Below are 10,478 nucleotides of genomic sequence, written 5' to 3'. Positions count from 1 at the left end.
TCTTTTTTTAATGGCCACACCCTTGGCATATGGAAGTTCCCAGGCTAGGAGCAGACTCAGAGCTGCAGCTGCTGGCCTACACCACAGCCACAGCAATACCAGATCCAAGCTGAGTCTGTGACCTATGAGCAGCTCACAGTAAAGCTGGATCCTTTAACCCAGTGAGTGAGGCCAGGGATCGAACCTGCATCCTCATGGATACTAATGGGTTCTTAACCTGCTGAGTGCCAGTGGGAACTTTGGGACTGCCTTTCTTTAATAAAACCACCTGGCTCACTTAGTGTCTAGCATGCTGTTCGGCAAGGCTGATGGTTAGGTGGCATCACAATTCATTGCCTGGTTTAAATCAGGAGAGAGCAAGTCAGTAACATCCTGAGGAGCTAAAAACTTATTGGAAAGTTTCGGATTAAAGAGAAAGAATAAGTTAGATACTGAAAACAACATTCCTTCTCTCTCTCTCTCTTTTTTTGGCTGTACCTGCAGCATGTGGAAGTTTCTGGGCCAAGGATCAAATCTGTGCCACAGCAGTGACATTGCTGGATCCTTAACCATCTGAGCCACCAGGGAACTCCCACAGCATTCCTTCTCTAGTTTAGAAGTACTCCCCCCTCTCTAGGCGATGGAAATTTCTCTTGCATGTCTATTTCTCTGGACCTTGTTTCTCTTTCTTGATGCATACTCTCACATTTGGGAAAATACCATGATAAATTCTCCTAATCAAACCTGGGCAAATTTCAATCTTTACACGTGGTAGGTTTGGTTTGAATGTGAGAGGAGACAAGTGTAAGTTTATTTCTCCTTGGTAATGTTTCTTTTGTATATTATGTTTATAAGTAGTTTTAAACTTCTTTCAGTAGCAGGATTTCAGCAATGGTTAGGACATCATGAAGAAAGAAGTGACTCTGCCTCCTGCTGGCCACAAGCAGAAAGGGGTGAGTTTCTTTTGGTTTATTACTAGAACTCCCATCTATCCTTCATAGACTTGGGATCTTGTGAAGTGATGGAAAACTGAATGGGAAAAGAGTGGGTTTCCTTTTTTGTTTAGCCTCGACTAAGCTTTAGGTGTCAATAAACCATTTAGATCAAATACCTCAAATATCTCATTTTGTGAGTCAAAACCTGAGATCGCTCCATCTTCTGCATTAGCTTTAGAAACAACAGCATGGATGAAAGTCAGAGAAAGTCCTGGTCTATATGCCAACACCCCTGCTCCCTTTCCCCTAAATGATGGAAATGGCAACCCAGACATTCCACATGAAGGGCCCCTGTCCCTTAGAAACTCAGAGACCCACACCAGCTTCTCCCCCGAAAGGTTTCTTCAGTCTTATTTATTTTCTTCCCTTTTCCCAAACCCCAATAAAACACACCAACTGCTTCAGAGTATTTCTGGGTTGGGTTTTTTCGTGGGTCTTCTTTTTGTTTGTTTTTTATTTCAAATACTGAAAAAGTCCCCTGGGCTCTGTGGGGCTCCCCACGCTCATGGCCCCCTTCCCCGACCCTCACTGCCCTTCTTCCCACAGCAAATCTATTTCAAGGACAGAACTTTTTCTTTTTTTAAGAACATTTAACATCAAGTTTTCAGCTTGCTCTGCAGAACCAGAGAAGCTGTTTGCATCTTTCAAATTTAGATGGACAGTTTCATTTTTCTGACACCAGGTCCCCAGCTACATCTAAGCAAACAAGGCATTCTTCGACAGAGCTGAACCAGAACCCATTCTTCGACAGAGCTGAACCAGAACCCATCTTTCGTCCATTTCACTTCCTCCCCCTCCTACCCACCCCACACCAGTCACATGGTTAAGAAGGAGGATAGTCAGGAATGCCTTTTTATCAGCTCCAAGCCCTAATTCATATTCTCCCAAATCTCCCACTCCACCCTCTCAACCCTCCCCCACCCCCAAGATTTCACTGAAATTTCTCCCAACAATTATTTGGAAAAAAAGGAGAAACAAAAAAGGTTCAAGGTCTTGGTGCTCAGCCCAAGGGGCTCCATGCGCTGGGACACCGACGGGCAGGGGCTTCTGCCTCTCCAGCCCGCACCCGAGCCACCTCCTGACCCCTGGCTGCAAAAGCAGGGAGGGGCAGGAGCCAGCACAGGACCCAGGGGGGCAGCGTCTCAGGATCTGGCGGAGCCCCGGGCAGCATCATTCAACTTGGCCACTGTGGACGAACACAGAAGAAGAAAAAGAAAACACTGTCAAGTAATAAGGGAAAAAAACCCTAAGTTCCATCCCAGTCTCTATCCCATCACTCTTTCGCACTTAATCATTAGGGCTACATGGAACAAGCCTTAATCCTATCCAAAGAGCGTTGTCAAGAAAAAAAAAGAAAGAGAATTTCCGTCTTTTCCTATCTATAAAACAAAGTGTTCTCTTTTTGGAGATACCCATGAAAACAAAGATACGCATGAAAACAAAATCTCTTCAGACAAAAATCAAAGTTACTGGTGGTTTACGGGGGTATAAGCTGCCTGGCTCAGAGCAGGCCTGGTTCAGAGGCGCTGCAAAAGCCACTTGCAGCAATGGAGGCAGCCCAGGGGCACACAGCGATGAGGGGATGAGTGGTAACTGCATGGGGGTCAGGGCCAGACAATACCTGTTGTTGTTGTTGTTTTTTGTTTGCTTTTTAGGGCCACACCCTCAGCACACGGAAGTTCCCAGGCTAGGGTTTGAGTCAGAGCTGCAGCTGCCGGCCTACCCCACAGCCTTGGCAACACCAGATCCAAGCCACGTCTGCCACCTACACCATAGCTCATGGCAGTGCTGGATCCTTAACCCACTGAGTGAGGCCAGGGGTTGAACCCACATTCTCATGGATACTAGTCAGATTCGTTATCGCTGTGCCACAATGGGAACTCCCATGCATGTTGTTTTGATTGGACTTAATAATCCAGGTTTTTGTTTTTTATGGCCACACACACAACATATGGAAGTTCCCAGGCCAGGGACTGAATCTGAGCTGCAGCTGTGACCTATGCTGCAGCTGCAACAACGCCGAATCCTTTAACCTACTGTGTGGGGCTGGGGATCAAACCCAAACCTCTGTAGCGACCTTAGCTGCTGCAGTTGGATTCTTAACCTATATGCTACATCGGGAACTTCTAGGTTTTTTGTTTTTGTTTTTGGCCATGGGGTATAGCTTGATGTAGGATCTCAGTTCTCAGACCATGAATTGAACCTGGGGTGCAGTGGTGAAAGTGCTGTGTCCTAACCACTAGACCACTGGGGAACTCCCAATAATCTGGTTTAATCAAAGCAATTTGGATTTGGATTTTGAAATGACCCTTCTTTGCCATGGAAGCTATGGACTTCACACTGTGAAAACAGGTGGCATACAGATTGTAGCTAGTTTCTTTGTTTTCTTAGCACTGAAGATGACCAGGTGGAGAAAGAGACCAACAGTTTTTCTGATTTCTCTTTTTCTTCTATTCCTTTCTAAAAACCAAACTCACTGTGACCTCAGTCTTGAGGATTCAAACTGACCAATAGAGAAAGGAGCACAGACAGAAAAGAAAAGAATACAAAATTCGAGAAGATCGGAGATGAAGAAAACGTACAAAATTATATATATATTTATATATATAATAACATGACATATCTATGTACAACATGTCTGGGACAGTTGAGGAAACTATACAAGGATGTTCAGCATTTCCCCTTCCCACATGGACCTTAGACTAAGGAAGACAGTATGAGCAAATGGAGCAAGAAACACAAAAATTATATACAGTTACAAGGGACAGTCAAGGAGTTTGGGAGCCAGGGAATCATGGGATCCTGCTCTCTCCATTCCTCCCTCACCAACTTTTTCCTATCCAATCTGAAAGATGGCCTGAGAAGTGAATGGCTGGTCAGGAAAGACGTACAAACACACTCCATCTCCCCACAGGAGCATCAGCAAGTTCATCAGGCATTCTCATTGGGCCAGATGTGTGGCATATCAGAATTGGTGAGGTGAGAAGGCAAGAGAGGATTACAGAAGCTTCCTCTCTTCAACAGCCAGTTCTTACTCTCTGCCTATAACTAGCAGGCCACATTCAGTCAGTCGGCCAAGCCAGGGAAAACTAGATTGAGGATGCTGGCCACCTGCAACCCCTTTCCTCCACCTGGTTCAAGATCAGCACTGCTACTTCTCAGTGCACAGGAGCGAGGTTACTGAGCTCTAGGAGGGCAGAGATTTCTCAGTTTTCCTTCTCTTTCTCCCTAACCACCTTTCCCCGCTTCCTCCGAGGTGAGTCATCTCCTGAGAACCTGCTGCTCCAGCCTTACTGCAGTATCACTAAGCCCCGAAGGCTTGCTCAGTTTATCCCTTTTCTTGTCTCCCTAACAATACACCTGGCAGCTGGTAACATCTAAAATGTGGGACTCCACATGGGCATGACTGAGCATATTTCTTCAGGCCATAGCTTGGCTGCCAGAGCAGCTTTTTAGCAGCAAGGGCCTAGACTATAGGCCAGGAAAGCAGGTGGGGGCAGAGGCAAGAAGCTTTCATGGCTGGCTTCTCAGAATTTTTTTTCTTGATCAAGACCATGACACTTATAAGACCCTCCTGCTTGAATTTATAACCCCCAAACCCCAACTTCTCTTCCCATGTCGTCTTCAAATGGTTCCCCTCTGTAGGCTCACCCATGGGCCCCCCTCACAAGAGTTTTGCAGGATTTCAGAATCAGAATCAATCTTATCTAAATTCAACTCTATTTTACAGAGGAGGAAATAGAAATCCAGAGAGGTTAAATTATTTGACCAAGGTTACACGTCGGTTCTGCCTAGACTGAGTGGAACCAGAACCCAGATATCTTGACTCCTAACTCAGAGCTCTTTCCATTATCACATGATAGTTTCAAAAGCAACATGCTGGAAGGGAGAGAGAGAAGGTGCCCATTTATGTGAACAACATTCTCAAATCTTTACATTATTTAAGAGCCAGGGTAAACCATAAAAGACACTGACTGAGTGAAGGAGGTTAAGTGGGCATTACAGTTTTAGGCAAGCAAACCAGTTTTTCTTTTTGAGGATTCATTAAACCTGCCATAATGAACACATGAAGCAACAGCAGCCCAATACACAAAACACTTAGAAGCACAGAAAACAGATCTCATTCAATCTACCTTTCCCAACCATGTCAGGTTAGGCTTGGGATGTTAAACCTGTCGTATTATTCCCAAGGCTGAGCCTAACCAATTTTGGGATATTCTCTTCCAAAACAAGAAATCTCATCTCCCCAGCTTTTCATACAAAAGAAAAAGAGTCTGCAGCATTATCCAAGCCTAGTGTCCTATTTCTGAACTCCTACCTGGGCAATAGAGAGGGTGTGGAAATCCCAATTTAACCAAAGAAATGAACTCAGAGCCCCTCTTCAGCCCACATTACCTTCTCAGCAGCCCCCAGAAGACTCCCAGTCATTTCTGGCTAGCCAGCTGAGAAGACAGAACTAGGTGCCCATTCCATCCCTGCCTATGACATATAGAAGTCCAGTGGGTGAGGAAGGGGAGGAGAAGGGGGCCCAGGTTACCCCCGCAAGCTTGCTGGTGACGAGCGAGGACTTTCTCTGGGGCAGATCCTGTGGGGTGGGGATGTGGTCACCAGTCACCAGGTTCTTGTCTGGTCCTGCACTTGGCAGCTGCTTATTCTTCATCTTGGCTTTGGCCATGTTGTAGTCTCCTGAGTCAAAGTACTTTTGCTAAGAGACAAGAGGGAGGTTTAGGTGAGTGAGGCACGCTGGTCTTCCTCAAAAGCAAGGAGACTCGTATCCATTATAAACCTTCATCTCCACTCAGATCTTTCAAATCTTTTTTTTTTTTTAATTTTTTGGCTGTACCTGTGGCATGTGGAAGTCCCCTGGGTCAGAGATCAAACCTGCAGTAACGAGAGCCACAGCGGTGACAACGCCAGATCCTTAACCCACCGAGTCATGAGGGGACTCCTTTCAAGTCTTTATTTACCTCATACATACATAGCTTAGCATTAATTACAAACACCTGTCTTCTCCCCATCATGTTCTTTCTCAGGTATATAAGCAATTTCCCAGCTAGAGTATATATTTTTGGAGTTAAGAGACAGCTCCTACATCCTTTGTAGCCCCATGAGTACAGGAAGGTTCAACCAAATTACTGACTATTCATAAAGGCTTACTGAGGACCTATTAGCCTCTAGTGGGCTTGGTGTTGTGGGAGCAGAAATGAGTAACATACATAGGGTCGATCTGGGGCTATCAGCAGATCAGTCTCAAACTAAACCTCAAAATCAAAAAGTATTCTCTCAGACTATGAATAGAAACTGGGCTTGTTCATGAGGATAATGTACTTTCCTCTGACTCCTACCACTCCCACACATGTTCCATGGCTGTGACAGCCTGCCCACGCCTGCCTTGCCTACAGCAAGGTAAGCAGCAAATCAGCATCCCATTATCATCTGTGACTAAGACACAATAACTGGGATTCTCCACAGGGATCTGTTTCCCTCTCCATTTCATCCTCACGGAGAAACACCCTCCAGGTTAATGACTTACGATCCCTTAGTCAGCTTTAGGTACGTCTGGGGACTGAGAAACCTGATCAGGAGCTAGATGGCTATGAGGGTAAGATTCTCCCTTGGTGAGAAGGACCACGCTGGACAGGAAAAATAAATCTCTTCAAGTGTCTAAAGAAATCTGCTATTCATATCAAGTTGAGGAAATCTGCAGGACAGATGGTCTGATCTTTTTTTGAAATGGTGCATCCTAAAATTTAGCTCAAATCCTAAATGTGCAGTCCTAAAACTCCCACCATCTAAACAGGCAAATGTCTGGAAACTGTCAGCATTCCAGACTCTAACATCCTTTCCTCACTCCCCCAACCTTGTGCCCAAATGCCCCTACATTAAGCCCTAATTTCCTACAGGGGAGATCAGAAGATAGCTGATAACTTATCAGGTATTTACAGTATCTGCCTTGTTTTTCCAAGTTTCTAATTCTTCTCTACTACTTCCCCCAAACAAAACCTCCAAATCAGTATTCACTACAACGTCCATAGGTCTCATCCCTAAGGCCTTCTGTGGCTCCAAAGAGGGTAAGATATTATGCCCCATACCCCTTTCTGGAGCCTCTTCATGAGGAAGTCGGAGCCTCCAGGCTTTTGTCCTAGGCTTGGATATTTGGCCTTTAGCTTTGCCTCCTCGGCTCTCTCAGGGAGAATACCTTCTTTCTCCTGCGTGTCCTGGAGGAAACAAATGGGGCAATAAAATTAAACACTGAGAAGCAACTGCTTCTAATACTGATAACTTTTATACTCTTACCTTTTCCTGGAGATCTACCCACTTGTAAATATGCTATCTCCACTCTGTTTTTAAATGAAGCTAGACCTTTGTTCAAATCCCTAAAGCCCAAGATGACTGTGTTGTGAGAAGAGAAAGATATGTTCCTTCTCACACTACACCCAAGGAACCACACCAGTGACCTGTGAGTACTGGGTTAAAGGTAATATATAAGCACAATACTTGAATCAAGGAGCGAGTCATAGCTCATTCAACATGAAGCTAGGAAAGACAGACAGAAAGCTAGCAGGGCTTCTGGTGATACAAGATGAACAGGAAAGTTCCTTGGCTGTCTCTAACACGTAATACAGGTCAAATGGGATATCAAAGTAGATAACTCTCCTGAGATGTTCCCTTCTAAGCTAGTTATCTGAAAAGTCTCTCTTTGGAGGAGCCTAACTCTGTGGCCTTCTCCAGAAATCTTCACCTTAGTAACAAGACAGCATTGCTTCAGCATTTCCATAAACATTGTCATAGGAAGGTGACAAGTAAACGGATTAAAATGACAGTTTTTAACTTCAGGAAAATCACGATACAGTAGGTCCACTAGCATTTACCCACCAGCTTTGCTAAAAAATCAACATCTTTCCTAGTGGGGCAAGTGATGGAAGTTTGGGTAACATGCCAAGAGCCCAATTAGCTTGCAGGGGCTCTTACTGCTGTTGTTACTCTCTTCTTACTTTTCGTGGGCCCTGCTGCCCTTTTCTTTAGTGACTTTTCAAAAAAGATTTGAAGTCAATCTATGGCTCTTTTTAAAATGGATTTACTTTCACTTCTCTTGGAAAACTGGCAGATATAACACCAGGTATACATCATGAATCCCCGAGTCCAGTACTAAATGTTATGTCAAATACAAATCTCCAAAGAGGTTGACGTGTTTTCATCGCATAACTGCGGGTGAACTAAGTCCCCCTGAGTTGGAAGTCTGGGGAGAATATTGTGGCGTCTTTCTTTGTCATTACTGTCTCGGTGTCTTTTATAGGATTAACCTCCGTGATTCTGTTGAGAGCTCTAGTCCTCTTCAATCTTATTCGGTCTTCACTGAAGGTGGGCAACAGGCCATCCCCATTGGTCAAAATAGGTCTCTCGATAAAGTTGCTGTCTTAAACTAGCCATGATAATAATTCCGCTTCTCCCTTCTCCCAATGTGGTCCTTTTTAAACTTCTTTCCCTCGACCTGTATCTTCTGAGGATTTAGAATGCGGGCCCCTGCCTAGACGTTGGGTCATTTTACCCCTACTAACCAGTAACACACAGAATCCTGGGACCACCAGCCCCCTTTCATTCACCGAGTCTTTCCAAACACCCGCCCCGCGCCCAGGTTCGGCCAATTATAGTACAGCTTCAAAGGGCTGAGCCGAAGACCCATAGGCCAATCAGAAAGGTTACAACACTGAATGACAAGCCACCCAACTAACCAGCGCCCAAAGCAGCAGGCCTTGTTGAGGCTCACCCTGCACGACGCAAGAAATGGCCAACCCCTGCAGAGCCGGAGACCATGGCGACCAATCCGCACCGGTGGGAGATTGTCTCCCGCCCCATCACGGTCGCCCAGCTTGCCCGCCCGCACCCCCTCCATTTCACCTGCTTCTCCTCGCCGGTCTCCTCCGAAGGGTTCTCTTCTTGTTTCTGGGACATGGCGGGGCCGGGACTGTGGAGTGTAGGGGACCCGGGAAGTCAACTGGAGAAGGGAAGGGGGAGGGGACACGGGACAACCTGCGCGGCTTGTTCGGCTCCTGTCACTAGGGTTGCTCAGTCAAAATGGCGGCTCTTGCCTGTGACGTTATGACCGCCCCTTCATGTGCGAGCCAATGGGAGCAGGATAGATGGGGCAATGACGTAACGATCTACCAATAGTTGCTAGCTAAATGTGGGGGGTCTGTGGAAGCGACGGGCAAGCTGGAAGGCCAATCTGCCAAGGGAATGAACCACAGGGACCAATTGGAAACCCGTGGGGGCTGTTAGGGGGCGGTACGGCTAAGTTTTTTTTTTTTTTTTTTCTGCTCTGGTGGGGTCAGGCTTCCTCCGCTCCACCGCCCCGCGCGCAGTAGGCTTTGCTGGGCTTCAAAATGCAGGGCGAGAGGATGTAAGCCTTTTATTGTCAGCTGAAGAGGATTAAACTTTGCTCAGTGTTAGCAGAAAATGATCAATCTCCAGAAATTAATTTAGAGGTCAGAGTGGACTTTAAAGTGGTAGTCCACACTACTCCAGTGTGTCACTTGCCATGTGGAGAGGACTGAGTCGCCTTGCAGAACACAGATGGCTTACATTCCGTGGTTTTACTTTTATGTACAGTTTTTTTACTTGCTCAGGGTCGTCCCATGAAGAATAAGCTTCTTTTGAAACAACAAATGTCTAGGTACATGGTAAACATTTAGTAAATACAGTTAATACTTGCTAACCTATCCTGGGTCAGAGTTCAACCGTATTTTTTTAGCATCTGTTTGTAGATGGCACTGTATTGGTTTTACAGGGGATACATATGTAGTAAGGCAGTGTCTGCTCTAGAAAGCTTAGTTTAGTGGGCATGTGGGGAGGGTTAGGTTTTTCACAGAGTGCCAGGTGTACCCTAAATCCTTGAGGTTAAATAGACATATCTTCCTAGAGTGTTGGTCAAAAAGCATATTTAAGTATTAAAACAGTCTAATAATAACACTGAAAAATTCACATTAAAATTTAATTTTGGGGTTCCTGTTGTGGCTCAGTGGTAACAAACCCGACCAGGATCCATGAGGATGCGGGTTCGATCCCTAGCCTCACTCAGTGGGTTAAAGATCCGGGGTTGCGGTGATCTGTGGTGTAGGTCGCATATATAGCTCAGACCCCACATTGCTGTGGCTGTGGCATAGGCTGGCAGCTAAAGCTCGGATTTGACCCCTAGCATAGGAAGTTCCGTGGGCAGTGGGTGTGGCCCTAAAAAAAAATTAATATTCCAGGCAGCCTATTGTGACAGCCCTGGGGCTTTCCGTTCATTTTTTCTGTATAATTAGATATACTTCTAATGGAAAAGTTTGAGAAGCATAGAAAACACAGCTTTTATCATATGAGGCAAAGTCTGGTCAGTATTAAAATAAAACTGTTAATAAAAGTGGTATAGGGGTTCAAAGGAAGGTTCAGAGTCCCTGCCAAAACAGAAACAAAAACAAAAAACTTTGTGATGGAGGTGAGTATTTGAACAGCTTTAAAGAA

General features: G+C 45.4%; 1 protein-coding gene across 2 annotated transcripts; it reads right to left on the bottom strand.

The window, feature by feature from the left end:
* Positions 1–1,298: 1,298 nt before the first annotated feature.
* ENSA (endosulfine alpha) lies at positions 1,299–9,082 on the bottom strand. 2 transcript variants are annotated; one of them, XM_047784739.1, is made up of 4 exons: positions 8,874–9,081; positions 7,067–7,192; positions 5,513–5,679; positions 1,299–2,160 (listed from the first exon to the last, which is right to left on the bottom strand). In XM_047784739.1, the coding sequence occupies exons 1-4, from the start codon at positions 8,925–8,927 to the stop codon at positions 2,145–2,147; spliced, it is 363 nt and encodes a 120-aa protein (XP_047640695.1). In that variant the 5' UTR covers positions 8,928–9,081; the 3' UTR covers positions 1,299–2,144. The 2 variants fall into 2 exon arrangements, with proteins under 2 accessions (XP_047640695.1, XP_047640694.1); XM_047784738.1 differs by lacking the exon at positions 1,299–2,160 and having other exon boundaries at positions 3,543–5,679; positions 8,874–9,082.
* Between the last annotated feature and the right edge of the window lie 1,396 nt (positions 9,083–10,478).

Source organism: Phacochoerus africanus, chromosome 6 (genome assembly GCF_016906955.1).
Source record: "Phacochoerus africanus isolate WHEZ1 chromosome 6, ROS_Pafr_v1, whole genome shotgun sequence".
NCBI lineage: Eukaryota > Metazoa > Chordata > Mammalia > Artiodactyla > Suidae > Phacochoerus > Phacochoerus africanus.
The sequence above is the reverse complement of the archived record's forward strand: the minus strand, read 5'-3'. Positions and strand labels throughout refer to the sequence as shown.

Bases quoted from the DNA above. Each gene is read 5' to 3' on its own strand.
- ENSA (XM_047784738.1), bottom strand. From the start codon at position 8,927: ATGTCCCAGAAACAAGAAGAGAACCCTTCGGAGGAGACCGGCGAGGAG. The intron at 7,193-8,873 runs GTGAAATGGAGG...TGTTTCCTCCAG, and splicing joins AGACCGGCGAGGAGAAGCAG to GACACGCAGGAGAAAGAAGG. The intron at 5,680-7,066 runs GTATGGGGCATA...CTTGTCTCTTAG, and splicing joins TGAAGAGGCTCCAGAAAGGG to CAAAAGTACTTTGACTCAGG.